General features: G+C 40.3%; 1 protein-coding gene across 3 annotated transcripts; it reads right to left on the minus strand.

The window, feature by feature from the left end:
- On the minus strand, positions 1–27,850 carry ATAD5 (ATPase family AAA domain containing 5). 3 transcript variants are annotated; one of them, XM_083427291.1, is made up of 23 exons: positions 27,547–27,850; positions 23,206–24,881; positions 22,978–23,032; positions 21,896–22,054; positions 20,125–20,251; positions 18,824–18,905; positions 17,002–17,183; positions 15,255–15,415; positions 14,875–15,019; positions 14,055–14,300; positions 13,578–13,674; positions 11,913–11,992; positions 11,486–11,631; positions 11,250–11,400; positions 10,556–10,717; positions 9,576–9,688; positions 8,094–8,187; positions 6,931–6,995; positions 5,961–6,126; positions 5,082–5,263; positions 3,388–4,211; positions 919–1,086; positions 1–756 (listed from the first exon to the last, which is right to left on the minus strand). In XM_083427291.1, the coding sequence occupies exons 1-23, from the start codon at positions 27,607–27,609 to the stop codon at positions 678–680; spliced, it is 5,223 nt and encodes a 1,740-aa protein (XP_083283417.1). In that variant the 5' UTR covers positions 27,610–27,850; the 3' UTR covers positions 1–677. The 3 variants fall into 3 exon arrangements, 2 of the variants coding, with proteins under 2 accessions (XP_083283417.1, XP_083283418.1); XM_083427292.1 differs by lacking the exon at positions 23,206–24,881; XR_014507987.1 differs by lacking the exons at positions 1–756; positions 919–1,086; positions 3,388–4,211; positions 5,082–5,263 and having other exon boundaries at positions 5,961–6,215; positions 6,425–6,995; positions 27,547–27,845.
- Positions 27,851–27,904: the final 54 nt, after the last annotated feature.

Below are 27,904 nucleotides of genomic sequence, written 5' to 3' on the forward strand. Positions count from 1 at the left end.
GGTTTCAAAGCCCATCCAGATATTTATTATTTCGCTGTAGGTAAAAAATTAAAAAATAACCCAGAAGAACTTCAAGTGTAGTGGTAGGAAAATATCAGATAGTATAAAAATAAAATGTACAGGGTTACAGATAAATACAGATAAATACGACTATACAACCCAGTAGAACTTTTAGTATAAATTTACAAAACACAGATTATTTCTCCAAACTGATTGAAGACCTTACTGTGTTGGTGAAGAAAACATTACTGGCTCACATGCACACACATAAAACCAAGCCCAAAAGCAGCCTTTGCAATGTAACAGCAAAAAAGTTTACGGTTACCTCATTATCAGCTGGCTAATCTTTTCCCAAGTAGCACCATACTTATGTGGAAATTAGAATAGCACCTTATAAACACAGTATTATGCCTAAATATATGGGACAAAACCCACACCCTAAAAAGTCAGCCAATACAGTAGTTGCAGCAATGGGCTTGATATGCTTCAGATTGTATTTGAATGCATCTGGTGTAGATTTCAACACATAGTCACTTCACATTTGGAATGTGGAATGTGGCAATAGATATATACAAAATACAGTTTGTATTTTTAAATACTTAAAAGATTCACAATATAAGCAATACTCTGTACATATAAAATCATTAATGTATATTCAAAGGTCCTACAGGTTTGTTTTATGGAAAGTCATTTGCCAGGCTGTTCAAAATTTCTCTTGGAAAATCAAAGTGAATTCCTTCAAGGTAGTGGAGAAATCTGTTGAAAAAGAAATGAAGAAAAATGGTCTGTCTTTTTGAAAGAAAGAAGGGAAAGAAAATGAAGCATGCATGAGTTTAATGTTAAGTGAGCATAGGATTGCAGTGTGTGTCTCCTGATAAGATATGAACATGATTGTGTTGCTAATAACATGAAGATTACCTTCTTTTGGCTTTCCCCTGTTCTTTCTGTTTCTCCAACTTGCAGATGTTGCGGAGAATAGGCAGGTAGTCCACTACACTTGCTTGTCTGTTACAAATATTTAAAGAAGGTCTACTGGAAAATACAGTTTCGATTATTTCCAACCTCTTCTGTGCATTATGGTAAATGCTGCAAAAGAAAAGCACATAAGTTTTTCCCCTGTCCCAGCTATAGTTTAACAAGAAATAACAGATTAAATTTCAGCAAATGTGCCCAGTGTACAATCGCTGTTACACTGTGCTGAACCAGCATCTATTTAATTCCTGATTTTTTATGATCTAGTTCTAGTATTTTTGCCCTTATAGAACCCAGGATTTAGCCTCAAGCATCCCACTGAAGGCAAACATTTTTCAAATATACTACAATAAGTAGTTCTGATGTAGATCTCAAAGCTTGTATCTTTCTTGGGAAGAGTAGATTGCAGCCCTTTTCAGTTTGAATCTGCTTGGGCATTTGACCAATATTGCCTCTGGCACGTCTGAACAGACAAAAGCTGTTGTAGATGGTGGAGCAATACCTGCCTTTATTTCCTTGCTGGCTTCCCCCCCATATGCACACCTGTGAGCAAGCTGTAGGGGCTTTAGGAAATATTGCAGGTGATGGTTCTGCCTACAGAGACCTGGTTATTAAATATGGTGCACTTGAACCGCTTTTGGCTCTGCTTGGTGTTCCTGATCTCTTCTATAGCTCTTGGCTACCTGCACAATGTAACCTGGACTCTATGAAACCTCTGCCGTAACAAGAACCCTGCGTCACCCATAGAAGTTATTAAACAATTTGATTGACACCCTATGCCCTTTTAAAATGTAGGGGTTTGGGGAAGGAGGGTTATTGGGTTGTTGTTTTTATTTTGAGTATATATTTTGTGGTTTTATATTTCGATTTTGTTCTGTGAACAGCCCTGAGACCTCCAGGTATAGGGTGATACATAAATTCAATCAATCAATCAATAGCGTAAATTGTTTTGTGAGATTTGCCTGAAAAATGTTATATGCATTACCAAAATTAGGTTGCATGTGTCCCAAATGACAGGCTTAAAAGAAAGCCAGCCATAGAACTTATACATGTTGGCTTGGGGGGTGGGGGTGTCATCTTTTTACATTGGTACCTCAGGTTAAATACTTAATTCGTTCCGGAGGTCCGTTCTTAACCTGAAACTGTTCTTAACCTGAAGCACCACTTTAGTGTTGGTGCTGACCTTTAAAGCCCTAAACGGCCTCGGCCCAGTATACCTGAAGGAGCGTCTCCACCCCCAGTGTTCTGCCCGGACGCTGAGGTCCAGCGCTGAGGGCCTTCTGGCGGTTCCCTCATTGCGAGAAGCAAAGCTACAGGGAACCAGGCAGAGGGCCTTCTCGGTAGTGGCGCCCGCCCTGTGGAACGCCCTTCCAGCAGATGTCAAAGCGATAAACGACTACCTGACATTTAGAAGACATCTTAAGTCAGCCCTGTTCAGGGAAGTTTTTAACGTGTGATATTTTACTGTATTTTTGGTTTCTATAGAAGCCACCCAGAGTGGCTGGGGAGGCCCAGCCAGATGGGCGGGGTATAAATAATAAATAATTATTATTATTATTATTATTATTATTATTATTAGCTAATGGGGCCTCCCGCTGCCGCCGCCAGAGCACGATTTCTGTTCTCATCCTGAAGCAAAGTTCTTAACCCGAGGTAATATGTCTGGGTTAGTGGAGTCTGTAACCAGAAGCATATGTAACCTGAAGCGTATGTAACCCAAGGTACCACTGTACCTGTGTCAGCCCACAGTCAGGCAGCTGACTCAGGATACTCATCCAAAGCTTACTGACATCTGCAATCAATAATGTTGTTGCTGTTTCAATTCCAGAACATTGTTTTAGCTGTTTATTTCTATGTTTTACCACCTCTTCCCAGTTCACAGGGGCTTGCTGCACATGGGCACGCAAAAGGCTCTAACTGTGGGGAGGTGTAACATAGCTGGCAGAGAAAAGATTCCATGTATTTTACTTGCAAGGTCCTTTTGCTGTTAAAATCTCTTCCTTCCCTACATTTCACACATGACTGGGCAGCCCCGTATTTAAAAGATGGTTCTGCTACCATCTTTGTTATAGCTAAACTGAGGCTGAAACCGGACCCAAAAAAACCACACCAACCTAAAAACCAGGCATCACTAAGACTCCAACTAATGTTAGAGTATTAGTGAATATTTGTAATAATTAAACACTATAATTAGCTCACAACCAACATTCCATGGCTCTTCCAAAGCATACATGGAGCCACTGTGTAAGCAGTCTCCCTTGACTGCTTCAACTGCTTAGAAGTACCTCTGCAAATAAATATTCACAACATGAAAACAGAAGGGGGAAGCCCTTGCTCTCCCTGGAACTTTATATACTGAACAAAGCATCCTTTCCCCTGTTCATTCAGCATACACCTGTGGTATTTTGACCTTACCTGGAATTAGCTATTGACTGACCAAAGTATAAATCAGCTCTGTCTTTTGAAACATTGAGTGCAAGTTCTTCCAATTCATCATTCCCAGGAGTCCTGCAAGAGTTACTTTCCATAATTTTTGAAATTGTCTTAATGCACTTGTGAAAACTGAGTGCTTCCACAGATGCTTTCAGCTCAGCAGAGCTTTTGAAGTTCCACCAGTCATCATGCTCCATGCTGAACTCATCTGACAGACCATTTTTTATCTTCCCTTTTGTCCAAATAAATTCCTCATATTTACATGATTGTTTTGATTCCTGACACCTCCTGTTGAAGCAATAATCTAAGAAAGACATGTTGTCCACAAATTCAGTTACTGAATTTAGGCACTGGTATGCTGGTGCAGAGCTCTTTGCTTTTGCTGGCGTTCCACTGTCCAGTGCTGCTGTGTTACCCATCGCAGGCTCCGGTCCACCCTTTTCTTCTTCCAAGCATGAACTAGGCATGCCAGATGGTAAAGTAATGAAACCAGAATAGTCTAAATCACTTTCAAATAAATCACTATCATCTAAGAAAGCTGTAATTCTTTGGCGCTTTGTCCGTTTAACCTTTTTCACAGGGCTTGTTTCCTCTAAGCAATCGCTGTCCAAAGACTTATTACTTGAATCGTTTTCTGTAACTGTGTTACATGAAGGATTAGCCATTAGCATTGGTTCTGGAAGTATATTAACTGGTAAAGGTAAAATGAATTCAAGATTACTATAAATAAAGTCTATATTCTTCATCTGGAATTCTGTGAGCAGATCTGTCAGTCTACTCCAGTCTTCTTTTGTTGTGATTTCATGCTGTGAAAGATGGAATTAATGAATAAGTTTTAAAATTTTCCTTAACAGATTTGTAGCATATACAGTCACTCTAAAGCAAAGGTGTCCAACTTCCAAGAGACTGCGATCTACTCCCAACTATAAATAAACTGGCAGTGATCTACCCATTGGGTTGACCAGAACTGTTGAGCTTTGGGGGGGGGGGGGGGGCTGTCGATCCCACAATCAACCAGGGACGCCCAGCGATTGAAGAAGGAGAAGAGTTTGGATTTGATATCCTGCCTTTCACTCCCCTTCAGGAGTCTCAAAGCAGCTAACAATCTCCTTTCCCTTCCTCCCCCACAACAAACACTCTGTGAGGTGAGTGGGGCTGAGAGACTTCAAAGAAGTGTGACTAGCCCAAGGTCACCCAGCAGCTGCATGTGGAGGAGAGGAGACGCGAACCTGGTTCCCCAGATTACGTGACTACCGCTCTTAACCACTACACCACGCTGGCTCTGTAGATCGGTTGGACAGGCCTGCTCTAAAGCATGAAAGCAATAAACAATAAACCAGATGAAACAGTATTTTCTAAAGCAGCCATTATGAGCGCAGAAGTGCGCAACTTTGGTTTAAGTGAGTAAACAATATTTGTCTGTGTGTGTGTGTGTGTTTAATTCCCTAGGAGTTCCCTCTCTAAAGTATTTTTCATGTGCCAACATGGTTGCTCATCCATTCTACTTGGATAGTGCTAATTTGACTTCCACCTACAAAAATGCATGAACCAAACATTTTTTTAAAAAGTCTTTGAGATGCCACAATACAATTTGTTGTAATAGTATTCTGTTTCATTTATGTCATTAATCAGCAGCATGCCCTAGGGATTGTACCATTGTACCAAAATAAACGTACCTTAAGAAATTGGAACAAATCTTCGGAAGGCAAAAAGATGTTCTTAAGGCCAAGCAAGTTCTCAGTGCAGCCAGTGTCACATTTTGGAAGAGTCACTGGAGGGCCAGGTTTACTGATCTTGGAGCTGGTTGCATCTTCAATGCAAATAATCTGTTCTTTGCCACTTACCTCTCTCTCTCCTCCTATAAACAAGAGTTTCAAATGGAATTCATAACAATGATAAGCTCTGACAGCAGAGTAGCAGTTCTGTTCCTTTTTTAAAAAAAAAATATATTCTTGGTATAGATTTTTTGAAATTTGGATATTTTCTCTGCTGCCATTACTCATTTGATTGTTTACTTCTTTTAGTCTAGTTTCCCCTTGTTGCAGCTTCATTCTGTAATTTCCTCATCTGTTCTATGGTGCTTCTTCATCTATCCAATAAAAATCACACTAATTCTCTCTAATAACAAATTCTGGTGACTGAGTGCCAACAGGATTGGATCCTAAAGGGTGCCATATACTCAGGTGAAAGCAGATGTATGCAAAAGTTAAAAACGTTAAAAATACCCCAAAAAGCAGCCCGAGAATGCCATCAGCTGGAATAAGAAACCAAAAAAACCAAGGGGGAAGGACAATGAATTGGCCTGCTTTGTCTCCTTACACTTTAGTATCCTGGAGGAGGACATAAGCTAGCTGGAACAAGAGCTGTCTGTTAGGGATCAAGCATACATTGCAAAGTTTTCTTACCAGTTCTATTGTTCTTTCTAATAGACAAATAGAGTGGATTTTTAAAAAGCATTTTAACTGTTTACCAGGTAAACAACAACAAACACTTTTGACATGCGAACTACTTTGTTCACTACCCCAGCTGAGCAGACTTGCTGCGCAGTTCCATACCTTTTTCTTTTAAATAGCCGCCGCCACTCCGAACCCAGAACTGTAAGTATAGAATACTTTGTCTGACGTCACAATTATTTGCAGTTAACAAAGCAGCAAGATCTCTTATATCCATTCTTAAGTTCTCAGCCAAACAGAGAACTTGGAGATAGCTGGCAACATTTATCTAAAACAAAACAGATTCAAAAATTAGTAATACAATTTGGAAAAGAAGCACAACAGCAGAATGTTACTTTACATGCTAAGAATCTGTACCTACAGAGGCTACATTTTAATATTTTAATGTTCCATTATTTTAATGTTGTATTTTACTTTTGTTTTTAAGTTGTAATCATTCATCTTGTTTTTATTATTGCTTGTAAGCCGCTCTGAGCCCGGCCTTGGCTGGGGAGGGCGGGGTATAAATAAAAAATTATTATTATTATTATTATTATTATTATTATTATTATTATTATTATTATTACCTACTAACTAATGTTGTCTGCCATGAATGGGTAGTGTTTAAATACAGCACATGTAAGCAAAATTTGAGCCTTTAGGGGAAGAGCTGTAGCTCACTGGTAGGGCATCTGCTTTGCATACAGAATGTCTCAGGTTCAGTCCCCAGCATCTCCAGGTATGACTGGAAAGCTGCTGCCAGCCAGTGCAGACAAAGCTAAGCTAGATAGAGCAATCATCTGACTCAGTATAAGGCAGCTACCTATGTTCCTAACTGCAGTGTTAAATCTTATTTAACTACTAAAAAGTAGATGGCTATAAGCCAACTGTGCTGTATGGTGCATTATTTGTAAAGATTTGGTGTCATTGCAACAATGTCTTAAAACCCCTTGCATGGGTGATGCTTTAACTAATGCATAAATTTCAGAAATCTATGAATTCAACTGCAGTTGCAATAATAGTCGGGTCCACGTTTTGTCATACTATGAAATCGTAAACTACTTATTTTATATTCCAAAAGTAAAAGACTTACCATAGAAGGTATACTGAAGGTGATTTCTTCAAGGCAGCCATCAAATATTAAACTAAATGATGGATCTACACAAAAGATTCAGAAGTAAAGCCTTTTAAAATTTGACCATTGAGAATTATTTTAATGTAATATTAAAATGTGAGCCCTGAACATATTATAGTTAACGTATATTACAACAGGAGAAAAGGAGGAAAAGATGCATGCCGGGGGGGGGGGGGGAGAGACAGAAGCCAATCTTCAATGATTCTACTCTCCAATAGCTCTTGAATAGGAAAAGAGCTCCCACTGCTCTTTGTATAAATGCCAACATTTATACAAGTCCTAGAGGAAGAGTTCACTCAGTGTGAAAACAGGTAAAGAACTGCCCTACATTTTGTGTAGTATGGTGTAAGGTAAGGTAAAGGACCCCTGGACAGTTAAGACCAGTCAAAGGTGACTATGGGGTTGCGATACTCATCTCACTTTCAGGCCAAGGGAGCCGGTGTTTGTCCACAGACAGCTTTCCAGGTCATAGGGCCAGCCACTTCTGGCGCAACGGGACACCATGACGGAAACCAGAGCACACGGAAACGCCATTTACCTTCCCGCCACAGCGGTACCTATTTATCTACTTGCACTGACGTGCTCTCGAACTGCTAGGTTGGCAGGAGCTGGGACAGAGCAACAGGAGCTCACCCCATCGCGGGGATTCGAACCGCCGACCTTCTGATCAGCAAGCCCAAGAGGGTCAGTGGTTTAGACCACAGTGCCACCCGCGTAATATGGTGAACAACAAAGATAAAGGTGAAAACAGAAGTAGGGTGCTGACTTGTGGGGCGAGACTCAGAAAAGACAAAATGTGGGCACAACAAATAGGGTTGCAGAATGAATTAGATCCACTATGCTGTTTCTAAGAGAGACCAGCCTACAAACAACCATAAAAGGAACAGCATGTTTTGTTCCCTCAGCATAGGGTACTGAAAAGTAAACAGTTACATTGAGCAGAAAGCACCCGTAGGGAAAAGGGTTAGGCATCCCTCCTGCATTGCCTGAGAAACCTTCTTGAATTCAAGATTCCAAACTGTTTTCTCAAACTCCAAAACAGAAATTTCACTGTTCTAATGTTCACTTATTCAAAGCATTAACAAGATACTTGGAATCATCATCATAATAATAATACTCACCATTGGTAGTAAGAATGACAGGTCTCTTGGTAGTGCTCATGAATGTTTTTATTGCATTTAGAAATCCAACATCTTCATCAAATATTACATCAACCTATGAGAAGTGGAAAGTGTTTATTCATATAATGTCCAACAGATTTCATATTTGGAAGCCTTAAAAGAAGCTCCTGCAGGAGAGACACTGTGAGCAACAGAGGGATGTTTCTAGGACTCTGGTGAAACTGTGATGCTCCCTTCTTATTTTTGCTATTGGATGCTACATGCTGTTTAAGTAATCTTGTTACTAAAATATTAAAAACAAGAAATCTTGGTTTTTTGTATGTTATTGTTTTGCTATGTTATTATGAAATTGTTACGTTATGTTATTATAAAATTGTTTTGTAGTGTATGTTTAAAATGCATCCTTATCTCTTTGTTGTAAGCCACTTTCAGCATGATCCTTTAGTGGAAAAGCAGCATACAAATAAAATGTATGAACGTTTGGACATCAAGTTAAACCATGGTCTAGTGTTTAACATAAATGAGCTTAAGCTCCTCCCCAGTTCTTCAGCCTGCAGGGACACTCAGAAGCTTTTGCTTTTTATTTAACTATGGGTTGTCATTTTATCTGGAGTGATAAACTATGTATACATTAAGGATGATTCATTCAATACAATCCAGCTTCAAAAAATAAAAGATAGTTGATGTTAGGCAGTACAGAATGTGGGAGCTGCCATATAAACTTGAGCACTGCTACAAAAACTGTGCTGGCAAAAAAAAAAATGTCTAAGGTTGTATGCAAAAGTGTCAGAGTGAATCATGCAAAGGAAATTATTCTTCCTCTTGTCCGCCGCTCCCCCCTCCCCCCGTGGCACCCCATGCTCCATCCAGCGTTTGCTCTGGAAGCTTGGAGGCCCCTCCAAAGTAGGTGTTGGGTATGGGGACTGCAGGGGTGGGAATGTGAAGTCCCATTGTGCAAATGGATTTAACCCATAGTAAGGTTGTATGGGACGCGGGTGGCGCTGTGATGTAAACCACTGAGCCTAGGGCTTGCCGATCAGAAGGTTGGCGGTTCGAATCCCCGCAATGGGGTGAGCTCCCGTTGTTCAGTCCCAGCTCCTGCCAACTTAGCAGTTCGAAAGCACGTCAAAGTACAAGTAGATAAATAGGTACCGCTCCAGCGGGAAGGTAAACGGCGTTTCCGTGCTCTGCTCTGGTTTTGCCAGAAGCGGCTTAGTCATGCTGGCCACATGACCCGGAAAAACTGTCTGCAGACAAACGTTGGCTCCCTCGGCCACTAAAGCGAGATGAGCACCGCAACCCCAGAGTCGTTTGTGACTGGACTTTTCTGTCAGGGGTGCTTTACCTTTACTTTAAGGTTGTATTATGGGAGTTGGGGGAGATAGATACATCATAGGCTGGCCAACTCTGGCCCTCTTTCCTTTATTTTGGATGGTGCTGAAACTTTTTCTTCAGAAAGCAAGACCTGCATTTATGTCTTACCTCTTCAAAGAGGATAAGAGAAGTTGCACTTTTTTTACTGGAATCCTCTTCTCCATTTTCCTTTTTTAAAGATTGGATCTGCGCTTTTTCTTTAGGCAAGCGTTCTGTATATCCTGCATGAATAATATAGTAGGATCTGTATCAGTGGAAAAGAAAGGTCCAGCAATGCTGCCAAAAAAATCACTTAAGCATGTGTGATTTCTGCCACATATACATAAAAATATCTTCAGATTGCCTTTCCTCTCAGATCTGATTTTACAATGATTTGTAATATCTAAGCAGTACATCAAGAGTTTGCTCATGCTCTCTACATTTTTATTCTGTAACATTTGCAATCATTCCCCAAGCAGCAACCTTTTGATTTATCACTTGTCTGGTCTTAAATGCATAGCCACTAACACAGAATGCACCCATGGCTCTCATTGTTTCTCTGCTGGTACCGAAAGGATAGAAAGGAGGCAGGGAGCGCTGCGTGTGACCTTCATTGTGCTGTTCTAACACAGGGCTAGACCATGGAAGCTATACACAGTGCTTCTAAATCCATTCTATCTGTTTGCAAGCAAAACTCCAGAATAAGGCAATTATTTCTACATACTCGAAAAACCACTGAGATACACTGAAGTATATTTGTTTGTAAAGGAGGGAAAAGTTTTTTTTAATAAAGAAACTTGTAAGACTCAGTGGCTTCCAGCACCTCAATTAGGTTGAGGGTGTTAGTTGGGGAAGCGGCGGAGGAAAAGGAAGACCAAGGAGGTGAGGGAGAGGACATTGTTCTGCTTTTGTACCTGGAATAGTACATCAACAGGTGCTGAGTTGGCAGAATGAACAACCACCCTACATTTACATGGCTGCCATAGATTATAGCTCAGTTTTCATGTCTGATTATACATGCTGGGAGTTCATTTCTACACAAATACACTATGATCTTTTGTTTCCCATCTCCAAAGATCAAGCACACGCATGTGATGTTAAAAACCTACCTTTGTTGTTTTCTTGCACCTTTTCTTCTTCATTCTTAGGCCTAGGAGAAATTTTGAAGTAGTTTGCTAGTGTTTTGGATGCCGAGCTTTGCTTTAATCCAACTTTTCTGGGTGAAAGGGGAAACTTTCTTGGGGACTTCTCTTTTCTGGGAGAGCTTTTTCCTGAAATATACATTTTATTTTTGTCTTAAACTTGAAAGAGAAAGCATTGGCTTGCATAATCCAGTTGCAGAACTCCACACCCTTTCCTCGCAGGACTATGGTGAGATGTGCTGCCATGTCCAGCAGGGGCAGATTGCTTCCATCATAGATGAGAAAAATTCAGCTGCCCAATCCCTTATTAACTGCAGCCCAGCAGCAGAGGTTTGGGATATTGGCCAGGGAAGGGGAAGTAGGAGGAGGTCAACCTCACTCCCTTCCAATTAGCAATATGTATTATACCATCAAAATGTACGTATACCACTTCTATAAATGGCAACCATGACAAGCTGACACCTGAGTTCTGCCTACATGAAAATTAAGGCATTTATTTTACAGCATAGATTCCTTTTAGTCAGCAACTGTGACAGTACACTGCCCTGAAACTCATTTTTTAAAAAAATGGTGTGGTGCATAAAATCTTAAAAAATAAATTCATGTTCCAACCAATTTTGTTCACTTCTCTACTGATAAAACAATGAAGCTCATTACTTACTGGGTGATTTAGTGCTACTGTAATTGTTAAAGAAGCATGGCTTATGAACATTTACACCTTGTTTGTCCACCTGATGAGACTGAGTAGCTTCCTTTAGCTGGGAGAGAATCTGCCTTCCGCTGCGCTGACAAGAAGCATTAACTTCAAATATCTGCAAGAATGTTATAAAATTAAGATTTGCTAAAATCACTTTGCAGGTTCCACATCTGTTATGTAAGTAGCTACCCAATACAAACCTTGAAGCCAAGCTCCTGTGCGCAGGCATAAACCGCTGCTGTCTTCCCGATGCCTGGGGGACCGATAAGCAGCATTGTATTGCAAAGAACACTCTCTTCCTCGCTGTCCGACTTCTCATATTTAAAATCCGCATTGTCAAAGGATTCTAGAAAGGTATATCAGAGTAAACACACACATTTGGCTGTGTTATTTTATATATTTTTTCTGCCTCCCTTTCTAAGAAAAAAAAAAAGCAAACTCAAACTAACTTCCATTTTTTTTAAAAAAGCAACAACCAATAACCCTAGATGAAACAAAATTTAAAACAATCTTACATATTCTAAAGCTTACATCCAACTCATAAGTCTTCATTTGGTTTCTGAAATAAATCATTTTTATTAATATAAAACACATTATTTTACAGATTGAAGAAAGGTTCTGAAGTACCATCTTGGCTGCCACCTTTTGCTTCATTTTGAGTTCTGTCTTCTTCACAGTCAGCTCTTTTTTTCCATTCACATAGCCACCTAAAAATAAAGACAGGACTATTTTGGTGTCTTTGTGCACATTTGTACTATTTACCGGGACGTATAAGACTGGTTCTCTTTTCACGCTAAGCTATGGCTTAGCAACACATGCATGAGCAGGACTGCCAGCTGTTATTTTTGCTTTCCCTTAAAGACACAAGAGATAATTTCGTATCCGATGAAGTACTGCATCAGAGAATCTGTATTATTAAGTTATATATGTGGTATATTAATTGTCGTCTTCATCAGTTTCTGCTCTCCAAAATGTTCCCGTTGGCGAAGGCTGACTTTCTGTATTATGTAGTCACCCACCCTGCAACCATTAGTTGAAGGGTGGGATATAAATACTGAAAAATAAATAAATTGGACCGAGTGGGTTATAAACCACAATCTTTGGTCTGGATGGCAGGACAAGCTGAGAAACTGGGGAGTGGGAGAAGCCGCTGAAGTCATGCGTGGATGGTATGCAAATTAAGCCACTATCTAAATGTGCGGTGTGTTCTAACACGACACTGAAAGGGTGGTGGTAGGGAGAAGGAATAGCACATCACCAGAGACTGTTTTCACCAGGGGGTGGGGTTCTTATGTGAAACCCTCAGTGCTTTTAAAACTGAAAGGTGTTTATAAAAGTCGTTTAGGAGCTTCATGAAGCTGCCAGCATGGACCCAACAGAATCCCAACTACTGAGCTGATATACGCTTAACACTGTCAATTTTCCTAACCAGTTAGGAGACTGGCTCAAGCCACATACTCAGGTACTCTCCTATGCCAACACGGTGCAGAGTCACACCTAGTTAACCAGAATGACCTTTAACTAGCAAAACATATCACAAAAATCTGGAGGGAAACCCAGTTGCTGCAATAAGCACTTAAAAGTGTTGCACGGATTTTTAAAGTACCTGTGACCCAATCAAATTGTGTCCAAGAATTGACAGGCACAGCAGTGGAGAAAAAGAAAGTGATATTTATTGCTGAGCAATAACTGACCCAGTGGAATCTTTTCCAGAGACTGGGCACCCCAGATCTAGTGCCCTGAGGCTTTATACCTGAGTACATACATGACATAATCGAATACAATCGCAAACGGCAGCAAAAATAAAACTAATGAGCACATTCAAGCCTTGCCCCTGATCATACAAAGAGTTCCCTCCCAACTTCTGCTTTCTTCAGTCTGTACATCAGTCCGACCTTTCCCCTGGTTTATGGTAAAAGGAGAAAGGAAACCTAAAGAGAAAGGAACTGTATTCGGCCGTTTTCGCTGTTGATAACTTCTCCTACGCAACATCTGTTATACAGGGACACTTGTGGTTAGCATTTTCCTGTTTTAGTGGCGAGACATTTGAGGACATAAGAAGAACAAGGGGAGAGAACTGGGGCAGAGGTCATTTTAGATTTTCCAAATCTAAGCATTTTGCATTTAGCTGTGCAGAAGCCTTCATGATTCAAGCATGGATTATGTAAAATATATATGGTTATATATGGATATGTGGATAACTGATTATATGGAAAGCATAAAGATAAAATTCCTCCAGGTGGTCCTGCTTCAAAAGGAAAAAAAGATACAAGAAATTCAACAGTTTCTAACCTGTGTAGTTTTTGAACTGCTGCTGTGTTTCCTACAAGTTCACTGGAGTGCTGTGGCTGGTATTTTTCTGTCCAGAGCACATCTTCATTTGAAAAATCTGCAGATTATGAAAACAGAAATTACCTATTTTAATAATCACCCCAAGCAGAAACAAGGAAGATTTATTATTTCATTTTCTGAAGATGTTTTTAGCCCAAATGTCTGGCCTACAGAAAGGAAACGCTGGCTCCCTCGGCCTGAAGCGAGATGAGCACCACACCCCTTAGTCACTTTTGACTGGATTTAACCATCCAGGGGTCCTTTACCTTTTTAAAGAATTTGTCATCTTGAGCACAACATGTATTAATTTGAGGACATTTCAGATTAGCCATTTTAGAATGGATTCACTTCCACATCTAGTTAAATAAGAACTATGTTCTTAATCACAACAGCCATGCTTAATATGTTCTAAAATATTATGGATTAAGTGTAAGTTACCAGAAGCAAAACTACTTTCTGATCCAAGTTCAGAGTCTTCTGTCTCATCTAAATTTATTATGGGGATTATGTTTTCCATGCCAGTCTGTGTTTCACATGGAACCTGGTCTGGAAATTTAATCTCTGCTTTTCCAATTTGTTTCCTCCTTTTGGATTTGTGATCTTCAGCTTTTCGTTTTCTTTTGGTTGCTTTTCGATTGTCAGAGTCTGCATTTGTCCCAGTGCTAACAGGTTCACATTGCTTTGCTAGACAAAGAAAAACAAAACATGCAATGTGTCATACCGCTGAACAATTCCTAGCACCTCTTACTCTTGCCACCACCAACTAATCTAGACAAATAGGCTTTACTCACGCTCGTTAATATGCAAAGTACTGTGTTCCACAAGAGTGTGGGGTTTTTCCAGCTCCCCCCTGCAACCCCATGTTCTAAGACATGGCCCCACTACCTGAAGATCTATGTGGAGCAGCAACACCCATGAGGAAGTGCGGGGTGCTGTCAGCAGCAAACCAAACCATCACTACCACTACTTGCTTGAAGAAGACTCTGCTTGCATGCATGCACAGACTCCCACAAAGATCTTTTAAGTCGCCTAGGCTGAAATCCTGTGTATACTTTCCTGTGAATAAGTTCCATTGAACAGGCTTTATTTCTGAGCAAAAATGCTTCAATATAGCCAGGCCTCCACTTTGTCTGCCCCCTCTAGGGGAAGGGACTGCAGTGGTAACGGTTAACAGCAAACATGCTTAGGATTGTGCTACTAGAAATTTACTTGCTACCCATGCCTGAATTTTACATGTCAGTTACATATACTTGCCAACCTTGTTTAGTAGTTTGGTAAGCAGCTTGTTTTTTCAACAGCAAATGAAAAAACCGTTTCACAGGAAACTGGGCATTGGAAGACTGAATCTCCTCCATCAAACAATTCCTTTGTGTTTCAGAAAAAACTGGTCGCCATCCAGAAGACTATAAAACAGAAAAAAACCAACACAATATATTTATACCCAATTAATATTTTTGAAGATAGAAAACAAAGTTTAGTAGTACACTAACAGACACAAGGAAGCACGTGATCTATGGAATTGAAAAACATTAAGCTGCTACGTGTCAATTTAATAAAAACAAAATGATAAGAGCTTTAATAACAATAGATCAACTGAACTGAAAGCCATCATGGCAACAAAGATTTGTAAATACTAACCACAACAATTGGAGAATCAGTACTGTCAGGCTGTGTTTTTAACACAGAAAATTCACCAAGCGGAAAAGTGAGTTTTGCAATATCAGTTACTTCAGAATTCACCTCTCTCAGATTAGTTAGAAGAGGTGATGAGGGTGGTGCCAACCTCCACATCAAACATCCTATGAAAGAATAAAGACTCAGTTAGCAAGTTAGAAATAGGTAACAAGGAATACATTATAGAAGAATATTCACCTGTTGGTAAAACTCTGTTGATAGTAGCCAGGCTCCTTGCAAAGAGCATTACAGACAGTGCAGCACAAAAAGGATGAATTCAGACTCAGATGAATTCAGACACTTGAACTAAAAGAACTTGACAAGTAGGTCCCTTTAACTAAAACCAGTGATCCACTTACCCTGGCATGCACTGTCAGCACTTTGCAGTCCCATATGTGCTGTTAAAAAACCAATATCTGCTTCTTAAAATGGGTGCATCTTTATATCTAGGTTGCTCCTATGCAAGCTGTCCTTAACATTTTATCTCTTATGGCTCTTCTACACAGCTACTCTTCTTCTAATATGATACATCTCTGGAGAAGCACAAAAAATTATCTGATCGTATGCTATTTCTCCCAACTATTAAAATGAACATTTAGCAGCATTAATGTCTATAGTTGGAGCAGAGGAAGGACTAAATTAGTGCTTGTTTTTGTCGCTGCCTTCTTCCTTATGAAAGAAGCTGTCACTATTCCCACTGCTCTTTTCATCTTCAAGTTCCTGCAAAGTAAGAGGCAATCATCTTCTAAGCTAGGAGTGTGAACAGTGTCTAGGCTGAGAACCACATTATAAAAGCAGTCAGAACCTGCATCCGCTGGTAGATGCACACACAGTCACATAACACAGAGAAAGCTATTCCTCATGGGGACAGAGGCATAACTTAGTAAGTCAAGTTCCATCTTCCATTTTCTCCACATTTCGTAAAACTTGGGTTTTTTTAAAAAAAGCTGTCCAACATCCTTTACCTGCCCTGACTGCTCAAAAATGTAAACATGACTCAATCTCTGTAAAATAACACAAATGTCAATTCACAAGTGAGCTACAAACCCTTGCCCTATAGCTATTTAGAGCCCCTAACTTCAAAAATGCAATTGCAAAGTGTGTGGACGTGTTTTTCTCATACAGTGGACCCTCCGGATATGAACTTAATTCGTCCCGGGGGTCTATACTTACCCCAAAAAGTCTGTATCCAGAGGTGCTGCTTCTGCCCATGTGCGAAGTGCGCAGAGCGCTTCTGCGCATGCAGTGAAACCCAGAAGTATACACTTCCAGGTTTGCCGCGTTCGTAACTCGAAATCATGTTGCCCGAAGGTAACGCAACCCAAGGTACCACTGTATTTGAAAGGAAGGCAATCTACCACTCTTGCTGAAGCATTTCCTCCTCTTGCTTTGATCTTCTTGAAGCAGATACAGTATACTGGCAGAAGAAGGATCTGTAATTGCACACTCTGCTCAGTATCAAAGCCCTTTCCCTTATCAGCTGATACCTACTGAACAGCTGATGAACAGGAGAGGGTCCAGGGGCCCCAAGCCGGGGTGGCCACCTCTGGCCTAAGCCCAAACAGAATATAGTTTTATGAAACTCCTCTAAATTTATGCCACCCAAACATTTGTTAGTCTCTTGTAGTAACAAAAAGTCAATAAATGTTATTTTAAGGCAAAAGCTCCAATAATGTAGTCATTGCAAGAACTTTAGGAAGTCAATACTCACCACAATCCTTCTGCTGAACATGGACCACTGTTCGAAAAGAGGAATTAGCTGAAGAATATGCTTCCAATGCTGCTGCTTTCTTTGCAATCTGCCTTTTTAAAGACTCTGGCAAACCACTCATTAAAAATTCACGTTTCGCTTTGAACTGCTTGCCATCTTGAGAATTTTCAGAATCTTGATCACTAGGCGGAAGTGACAACCAAAAGCAGATAAGCTTCACTATTTAATATTGGTTTGCATTCCTTGCAGCAAAGGCTTTGGAACTGTTCAGGAGAACCTGAAGATTCCTGAGCAGCTTACCACAATCTACAATGATATGATCAGTAATGGGAGGAAAGCTTCTCCGAAACATTAGGTAAAGGTAAAGGGACCCCTGACCATTAGGTCCAGTTGTGGCCGACTCTGGGGTTGCGGCGCTCATCTCGCTTTAGTGGCCGAGGGAGCCAGCGTACATCTTCCGGGTCATGTGGCCAGCAGGACTAAGCTGCTTCTGGCGAACCAGAGCCGCGCACGGAAACACCATTTACCTTCCCGCCGGAGCAGTACCTATTTATCTACTTGCACTTTGACGTGCTTTCGAACACGTCAGGATTGTAGGCAAATACTACTTGCCTACAATTACTGACTGTTCTCTGGAGCATGCAGCTCTGAGAAGAACCGTCAAACATCTCCTGCCACCCACTTTATGCTGCATTTTTGCTTGTTACATTGCACCAGACAACCCTTTCACCAAGTTTCCACTTGTGTACTAATAATGTTAACACACTTCTCCTCCAAGGGGCTCAGGTTTGAATACAGTGAAACACACCGCCACATTTCACCCTCTGTAAGATTAAGCTGGGCTGAGAGAAAGGGGACGTCCAGGGTCACCCAGTGTGCTTCATGGATGAGCAGGGGTTGAAAACTGGGTCTCTCCAGTTCTAGTTGAACAGCCCATTCATTCCATTATGTTGCTCATGGTTCTATAAAAATGGGTGTGGATTTATGCAGTTCCATCTCATTCATTAACACACACACACACACACACACACACACAAACCTCATTTCTAGTCATAAAAAGTATCAGAGCAGTTTACAACAATCGTACCATAATATATAATAAATCGTATCATAATATATAATAAAACCATAATATAAATGCCATATTAAAAAGTTGCTGATCAGAACTTGCTGATCAGAAGGTCGGTGGTTTGAATCCCAGCGACGGGGTGAGCTCCCGTTGCTTGGTCCCTGCTCCTGCCAACCTAGCAGTTCGAAAGCACGTCAAAGTGCAAGTAGATAAATAGGTACCGCTCTGGCGGGAAGGTAAACGGCGTTTCCGTGCGCTGCTCTGGTTCTCCAGAAGTGGCTTCGTCATGCTGGCCACATGACCCGGAAGCTGTACGCCGGCTCCCTCAGCCAATAAAGCGAGATGAGCGTCGCAACCCCAGAGTCGGACACGACTGGACCTAATGGTCAGGGGTCCCTTTACCTTTACAAATGCCATATTAAAAAGTTGAAATCAGCTATTATGGAAATAGGAAATTCTTAATTGCCTGCATAAGGCTGATGAAACAGAAATGTTTCCAGCAGGTGTTTAAAACTTGAAACAGAAGGTGCCTATTGGCAGAGTATTTCATAATACTGAGCCAATGACACTTAAAGGCTCAGTTTCTTGAGGTCAAATGAGCCTCACCAGCTTGGGGAATGAGCAGTGATGCTCCTACAGATGATCACAGTGATCGTGCTGGGATAGAAGGGTTTAGACAGTCCCTGAGGTACTCTGGACCTAAGTTGTTCAGGGCTTTGTAAATTACTACAAGGATATATGTGACAAACTGACCTGCTTTCATCCAAAACATAAATTGCTGCATCTGTAGTCTTGTGGACCTTTTTCCTAATTGATGAAGACACTTTCTCTTTGCCTTTAAAAGTAAAATATTGCCAGATTAGCAAGGCACAAATATAGCCCTAACTCTGTGCTGCAATATGAAGTTATGGAAGGAACAGACAGATATACATCAAATTAACCACAATAATAATTAACTGCACACTATATCTCAGATTCTTAAATTATAACATAATATGTTTTCAAAATTATACTATTTAATTTCCCTGATGATATATTAACTATGTATATTTTAGCTGAATTCCATGGTTCTGTTTTACATAGTCATAGGACAGATATTCTCTCGGTTTCTGAAAATCTTAATATTCTGTGACCACAAAACAGTTACCTGAATGAGCATGTGTACCAGGGTGCACATATTTCAGAAAAAGCGAACAATTTCATTTTCATATTTATAGTTTAAGGAAGTATGTTACAAATTTTAGGAAATTTTTTTAGGAATGTGAAGTTTTCAGAACACTGCACAAAACTCCTGTGAACTTAGTTGTTTAGCATCTGCTCATAAACATGTTTTAGCTGTATTTTAAGTTCTGACAATCTGCACAAGCATTTCTCTCATTATGCATGTAAAATTGATACCAACCCCCCCCCCACAGGAGAAGACAACCAACAGGGTTATACCTGTAACACATACTAACACACAAAATCCAGATAGTATTACCTTAATGGGGCACATAACATGAACCTCCCCACCCATTGAGGCTATATTCATTGGGCAAATAGTGCAGCTTGAGAGGGCTAAACTTTGCCCCTAGCATCATGGTCCCAATCTAAATAACTCCCATGGCTGCTTTTAAAAACATATAAAGAGATCGGAGATCAAAGATCTCCAACATTTCAATATATTTTGGCTCTGTGATAGTTGCTTAATACTGTACTCATCTCATGTTGAGTGAAGGACACTGTGTGGTGACACAGACTAGGAACCTTCTTTGTGGTGGCACCCTGACTGTAGAATGCCCTTCTCATTAATTTAGGCTTGGTGTTGATATTGCTTACCTTTGACACCACTTGAAGACGTGCCTCTTTCCCCAGGGTTTTATAGCAGCCCACATAGTGGCTAACACAATGCAGTGAGTTGAAAATTGAAGAAGTGTCCACCTGCTTTTGCTACAATGCCTTAAAAATGCTATTATTTAAATTGTGAGTTGTTTTATCATTGAAACCTATTCCAATTTTATGAAACACTGAAGTATGAGCTAGAAATTGGAAAGTTAGTGAGTAAAATTTGGTACCATTTGATTTCATAGCTGTCATCACATTTCCAGTCTTCTTCCCCAATACATCATTCAAGTTTCGAAGTTTCTTTGGATTGTTCACATTTTCTGAAACAGGACTTGAATCCAGAAAAATCACTGAATCCTGAACACAAACAGGATAAATATTACAGGTCTCAGGGTGGTTCACAGAATAAAATCGAAATATAAAACCACAAAATACATAATCAAAATCAAAACAACAACAACAACAACCCAACCCACCCACCCCCAAGTAATTTTATTGTGCCTATGGAGCCCTGCATGAAAAAGCTCTTGCTGCTGTTAGATAACTCACACATTCCCAGTGCATAGTCCCTGACAAGGAAGAGAATGCAAAAATACATGCTTCTATAGAGCTCTTGCATACACTACAGTTCACTAGACATTTATTTCATTTTATTTAAAGTATCAGAAAATTCTAGGGTAGTGCACAACATTTTTTATAAAAGCAAATATAAATGAATGCAAACCGAAAGACATGATACTAAGTAACAAAATAAGCTTCAGCAACTTGCATTTGGTTTCTATATTTTTGTGGTATCGGCTGCTACTATATTTCAAATGAACAGTTGTATTTCATACAAACTTCTGTCAGTATTACATCAAATAAAACTGAGCCTCTCTATCTACTCAGTGTAGTATGCAAAAACTAATGCACAGCTGGAAGTGGAACTTGAGCTCAATTCAAGTTCAGCATTAAATTCACTTGGTAACAGTGAACAAGCCACTTTCCCTTTCTCATTTTTCCTTGTGTAGAACAGGACTAGTGAGAGATCAAGGAAGCACACTGCATAGGTACAGTTAACAAAAAGTTCATTTTTTATAGAAACCGTGTTATACGTTCACTGAAAATGTTAGAAGAAACTATACAATTTCTGCTTACTTTTCATAATCTAAGGAAATGTTATATTATTATAGCAAATACTCAAGAACACTAACAATCACCTAAAATGTGATCATCAGTATTTATTGGAGTATGGCTGAAAAGTGAGAGCAAACAATTTTCAGTTATTCATGAAATTAATCTCAGCGTTTACACCAGAGGTCGGCAAACTAAGGTCCGCAGGCTGGATGTGGCCCACCAGGCTTGTTAATCCGGCCTGCGAACCTTGCTGCCCAGTCGGTCAGTCCCTGCGCTAAACAGGTGTGGCGTGGCGGCCTCGCAGCACGGAGACTGACTTCTGCGACGCAGCACGGAAGCTCCTGCAGCCAATCAGAAGCCACGGGTGCCTCTGGGCTCCGCCCCTTCCTTCCCACTGAGGCGGCTGAGTGGGAGAAAGCAGCCGAGAGGGAAGGAAGCGGCAGTGGCGCGGAGGCTGCCTCCGCCGCCCAGGCCAGCGGCTTGGGCTCTGCGCCCCACCGAGACAGAGGATGCTGACGCTGCTGAAGATGAGGCGGCGGCATGAGTGGCATCGGCGGGGAGGTGCTTTTGGGAAGGGGTCCATCCAGCCCGCCACAAGGTCTCAGAGAAAGCTGCATATGTTCAGAGCTACCGTCTCTAGATAAAGTTTAGGTACTTAAACAACTCTTCTGAAAAAGTTTGTTGACCCCTGGTTTACACTCATCTACTTTATCACTAGAACAGATACTTTAAAAAATTGTTTTCAGACAAACTCATAGCAACGACTACAAGTTTATTCAAACCCTTTATACTATAGAATAGAGAACAGGTCAAAGACAAACTGTTGCTTAAAGCAAGTGAACAACAATGCTGATTCCATATATAAGCTAGAGTTTATGGACTTACTTCTGTGTTCTGTGACTTTTTCTTTTCAGTCAAGGCCTGTTGTCTAGAAGAGCGTCGCAGAGGCACGGGTAATGTCTCTTCAGTAATCTTCGTTGCTCTGTTATGCTTTAGAGCCTTTGCTTTCTCAACCAATTTCTTTGCTTTCGATATACTGTTCATCTACAGTAAAATTAAAAGGAATCATTAATGGGCCAAGGGCCAATGCACACTGCGGCTTGGATCGAAAGATGCAAAGGTGGAAATGTTCTTCACCAATTCCTCCTTCTTATTAAAGCACCCCCACAAAAAAACCCTGCTGCTGAGGGCTGGGGGACTCTCCAAAATAGCATGGCAAATGACACGGGGCTGCAGCAGGTAGGGGGAAGCCCGGGAAAATCAGACACCATGCCTTGTATGAACAGAAATCCTTTCTGCTCAACAAGGCACTGTTCAATCTAACGTGCTATATTTAAATCTATTAATCCAGGTAAATATTTAAAAGCTGTGTATGTTGTACTTTTTTAAAATAATTACATAATTATATTAAACCATTTCTCACTGAACAAAGAAATATTGTGTATGCCAGTGTATTCAAGTGTATGACCAGATATATATTCAGGGCCTTTTCATACAATAATTTCCCTCAGAAACCTAGACATGCACAAAGATCAAAAGAGGTTCCAGATTTGTCCTCCTCACACTCAACATTCATTTGTGTAAACATAAAGCCAGAACAGGAAATTCTAGGTGATATGCAATGTAAGTCATATAGACCAACTGAAATCAATGTGCTTGAAGTCCATTAATTTCAACAGGTCTATAACTCCATCCTTATTTCAAATTTATTTTCAAATTTGGATTGCAAGTAATGAAGATGGTTATTCCTGGTTTCAGTGTTACACTCTAAATACAGTGAGGAGGTTGGAAGAACACCTAGAAGTAGTACAAGGCTTACTTACATCCTACTTTTGAGGGGGAAGAATAATATCATCCAAAGTATTCTGTGCATAATTTAAGGGCGTGCAACAACTTTTCACACTAGTATATTTAATTCTATTGGGCCTTCATATTCAAATTACAGTGAAATTTATTCAAAACAATACCTTCACACTCTGTTGCGTAAATCTTTCAGATGTACTAATTCGAGTGAATTTCATCCTGTATGAGGGGGGAAAAAATCCCACTTATTATATATTTATTAAAAACCACTCCTTAATACTGTTTTGGGATAAACAGCAAAGTGCTAAAGCTGCATATGTTCAGAGCTACCGTCTCTAGATAAAGTTTAGGTACTTAAACAAAAATTACTTACACTCTAAAAATATGTTTACCTTATTGGGCTCGTTGAATCAAACGGTTCAGTAATCACCACAGCCTTATACAAGGCACTTTTATTAAAGGATTTTTTTGTTTGGGGTGTAGAAGCCTGTACAGGAATAGGATCTGATGCATTTTCATCAATAGTCTCTGAAAACCTTGCTTTTTCTGGTGTAATATTTATGGAACTTTGGCTTTTCTTTTGCCGTGGACTTCTTCTCAATCCATTCTTTTTGGGGGACAATGTGCTTTCTGCTTCAGTTGAAGTGGTTTCCCCAGCAGCATGGTCCAGGCTTTTGTTTGTATTTAAATCTTTCTCCTCTCCTCTTAGTATCATCTTTTTCCTGCTGAGTTTGCTGTTTCTTACTCTGGTACGATCTTTTTTAACTGTATTACAATGGGAATCACTACCAACAAAATCAGATGATAATTCATTTCCTAGTTTTTTATTAGAAACATCCTCAGATTCTTCCACTTCCAGTTTGTGTTTTGAAGATTTTTCTACTTCCTTCTGTTTACTGGGTCCTTTTTTAGATCCATTTTTTACCATATCAGATGCCGGTTGTCTAAAAGCTTTCATAAACTGGTATCTTTCTTCTGCAGTGCATTTTGACTTCATGCTCTCGGAACCTGCAGCTTCTAATACTGCCAGTTCTAACTCTTCTTCTGCTATCACCACATTAGATTTTCGCTTCTGTGTAATTTGCTCAGCATACATCTCTTCTGAGGCAGGCGGACTGCTTTGTCTTCTAGCTGCTTTGGTTTTTTGCTTTAAAAAGATAGAGGCTATTTTCCTAGAAGAGGGAGATTTTGGAGGCACAGAATGAATTTGTGCAAGGACAGTTACTTTCTTAAGTGGGAGCTGCTGAGCAACTTGGCAGCTCACCGTTTCACAGGATGCAGTGGGACTATCTGCTGTTTCTGCTTCAGGAATTTGATGGCTTTTATTTTCACCTTGGCTTTTTAGAAAGTCTTCAAATGATACAGTAACTGTGCAATCATTTAAAAGTGGTGTCTCATGTGCATTAGTCTCAGGATGCATAATATTTTCTATGCTTTCATTTTCTGGTTTACTCATAGATATACCTTGTTCATTATCAACTTCTCTACTATTATCTTTCTGTTGGGTTTCAGTAGAAAAATGTTTAGGCAAGTCCACCTTATCTTTGTGTTTCCGTTTCTTTAATCTTTTTATGTTACTCTTTATTCCTTCTTCATGTTTCCTGTCAACAGTACTGAGACGGTGTTTACTACAATCATTTAACATTTCTTCCAGGTTTGTAGGGCCAACCAATGCAGGAACACTATGACTATTGAAACTACCTTTAGAGTCTTCTTCTTTCGGCCTGAGAAATTCTTTACTATCATCACTATTAATTTCTATCACAGGGTCAGGCCCAATTGTTTTTATATCTTTTAATTTATTATTTAAATTACATCTCTTTCCTTTCCTCTTGAGTCTTGATAAAGCCTTTGAAGAATTTTCCAAGGATGATCTATCTGTTTTACTTTTCATCTCTGTTACAGGTGCAGCATTATTCTCATATGTGGGGGAAGTTCTTTTAAAATAATCCATTATATTGTTGGACTTTGGTGGTGACAACAATTTATCAACATTTTTTCCTAATGGTGAAAAATATTTTGTAATTGCTTTTATAGAAGGATCATCTTCTTTCCGTTTCTTACATGGCTATAAAGGAAAAGCAGAGTGGTTTTGTATAAATGAACAGCTTTAGCTAGCATTAAAATTGCTCGTGTTTATTTCTTATTTGTTATTCAGAATGCAAATTGTCTAAAAAGCTTGTCATGCTTATTACACAAGAACTACATTCACACATTTCTTTTTAAAACAAATATGGGGCACCATGTTAATCGGTAAAGCTATGTTAATTGTTAAAGGCAAAATAAAAAATAAAATATGATCTATCTATTCTACCTCAGAAGCGGTTAAGCTGGACATATTATTAAAGCAGGCTGTCACCTATGAGACTGGGTTGAATGAAATAACAAATTATTTAAAAGCATACAAGCAGCCCCTCATTTATGCATGTTCAATATGTACGTGACCTTGGAAGTGACACAAAAATGTTTAAAGATTTCACTGAAATATCATTAAAAGGGCAGAACAGGAGTGGGGTGGAGGCGGAATGAGATGTTTGCGGGCTTTTTCTATGAGTTTCAATTATATGTGATTTTATGTAACCCCAGTATGAACAGGGGGCTGCCTGTATTTAATAGCAAACATACATTCTCCTTTCTAAACTGACATGAACTTTATTGTTCGTTCTGAAGATCCCAGGTATTATTTTTATTTTAGCCCGTGAATACAAAATTGGGCTCAGACCCGGGAAGCTCAGGTTCTGGCTAGAGCTCAACTACTGGGTCAGGCTTGCAAAACAAAAAAGGACAATGTAAATAAATACCCGAACTTTGGCAGGTACTTCTGCACTCTCAACATCCCCACTATAGGTCAGCCAAATGGAACTGCTCCTCATCCCGAGCTTTAGGGCCCAAGTGGGATGTTTAACAGTTAAGCTAGACTGTGACTGTAAAAATATTCCCTAACGAAAAACATTTGGGGTTAATTTTTTTTTAAAAAAATACACATATTTTCTCTGAAAGATGATCTCTTTCAGAACATGGGATATAGCAACAAACCAATCACATAATGCACCCTTGCAAGGTTGCTACGTTTTCTCTGGGACAGGCCACTATGCCCTCTCACCCACAACTACCATTCCCAAGATTCCTTGGGGACAGAAAAATGTGGTTCTAAACCGGTTTAACGCCACACACCCTCAACAGCATCACAAATGAAGTTTTTCACCGAGGCCCTCATGCCTGCCTTTGTGTGTACCTTACACGTTTATTTTTATTCTATTTATTTATTAAATTTATTTACTGCCCTTCATCAAAGGATCTCAGGGAAGTTCCCTGAATAAAATACAAGACTATTATAAAATTATGGAGGAGAAATCTGTAATGGAAAACTCACCGACCCCACTGAGACAGTAAAAGGCGGTATTTTTCCAGATCTCCCCCATCAGGCTATGAGAGACAACCTTGAGCCACCAATCTGTTTCAAATGTTTAGAATTTGCATGGGGGTGGGAAGTGAAAACACGCCTGATGGCACACAACCCGGTAAATAGAAAAACATCAAGACTGCTATTTTAAAAAGAAAATAAGATGGTTAACCACTTTCACAAGAGCCAACTCCTAGGGGCAAATAAATAAATAAATAAATATCTGAGGGGGCTGCTTCCCCCGAAAAAGTTGATGAGCATTGCCATCCAAATGGTGCGAAAGTGCTGAGCATCAATGCGATCAATGACACGGGCTGAGGCTTATCGGGGGGGGGGATATTTTCTTCAAGTTATTATTACTTATTATATTTGTAATCTGATTTCTTTCCGCAGGGCCTGTAAGACAGAGTTGTTCCACTTGGCCTTTGGCTTAAAATCAGTTTGATTCCCTCCCCCTCTTTCTTTTTCCTTTCTCCTCCTGTGAAGAGGATGCATCCTAATGTTTTAATGTTGTATTTTAATCTTGCTTTTTAAATTGTATTTTAATCAACATGTTTTTATTATTGGTTGTTAGCCACCCTGAGCCTGGTCTTGGCTGGGGAGGGCGGGGTATAAATGAAATTTATTATTGTTGTTATTATTATTACATTTGTTATTATTATTACATTTGTTAGTTGCTTTATCTTGACCAAGGCAATCCAGAGCAACTTAGTACTGTACAACAACAAAAATCTAGCCAGTAATATGAATTTGAAATATGGAATAGACGGGAGGTTGGGTCTTTAGTGTTAAGACCAACAGATGTCTTATTGTTTGCGAAGAAAATTATGTGTCTATGGTTATTCTTGTGTGTAATTTGGTATTTGTGTTTGTTTTTTTCTTGTTGTATCAATAAAAAACTTTATTAAAGAAAAGAAAAACATCTAGCCAGTTTGCATGGCACAAAGTAGCCCAAAAAGTTGGCACCGCTGACTCCTTTACCTCTGCCACAGGAGCCAACTCCTGGGGGTTGACCTCTAATAAAATAAAATATTTGAGAGAGCCGGGCCAGCCCTCCCCCCCAAAAAAAGTTGACGGCCGTTGACATTCAAACGGTGTGCGTGCACCCACGTCATATGATCGATCATGTAGGGCTGGGCTTACCTACCCCCCAAAAAAAACATTTTATTCGAGTTGGCACTCCTTGGCTCTGACAGCTGCAACTCGTCCACAGGCGGAGCCGCCTCACACCTATCCCTTTCCAAGCCCATTTCACTCGCTTGCACACGCACCAAGTCCGCGAAGCCGGAGGGAAAAGGAGCTTCGGCCTCTCTCTCTCTCTCTCTCTTACCTGGACGTCGCCGTCGGTTGAGGCAGCCGCAGTTTCGGCGGCCATGGCCACCCTCCCCACCATCCGCCTTCTTCCCTCAGCAACGGCCGGCGATTTCTCTCGCCTCTCAGCTCAGCGGAGGAAGGTCCTCGGAGCCATGAAGGAGGCAGGCGCTCGCTCGACGGAGGCCGCCTTTGGACTCCCGCCTACCGGCCGGGCGGCCCGGTTTGGGAGGGCGCGGAGAAAAATCCTGTCAGAAATTCGCGCGCCAGACAACAATCGGGCAGAACTAGAAAAGCGCGCGCTGGAGGGATTCCGAGCTCCGCGGCTGCGGTGGGCGGGGCGTGCGCCTCTGGAGCTCACGTGACAGGGGAGCGCG

This window comes from Podarcis tiliguerta, assembly GCF_965153285.1.
Source record: "Podarcis tiliguerta genome assembly, chromosome: 2".
In the NCBI taxonomy this organism is placed as follows: domain Eukaryota; kingdom Metazoa; phylum Chordata; class Lepidosauria; order Squamata; family Lacertidae; genus Podarcis; species Podarcis tiliguerta.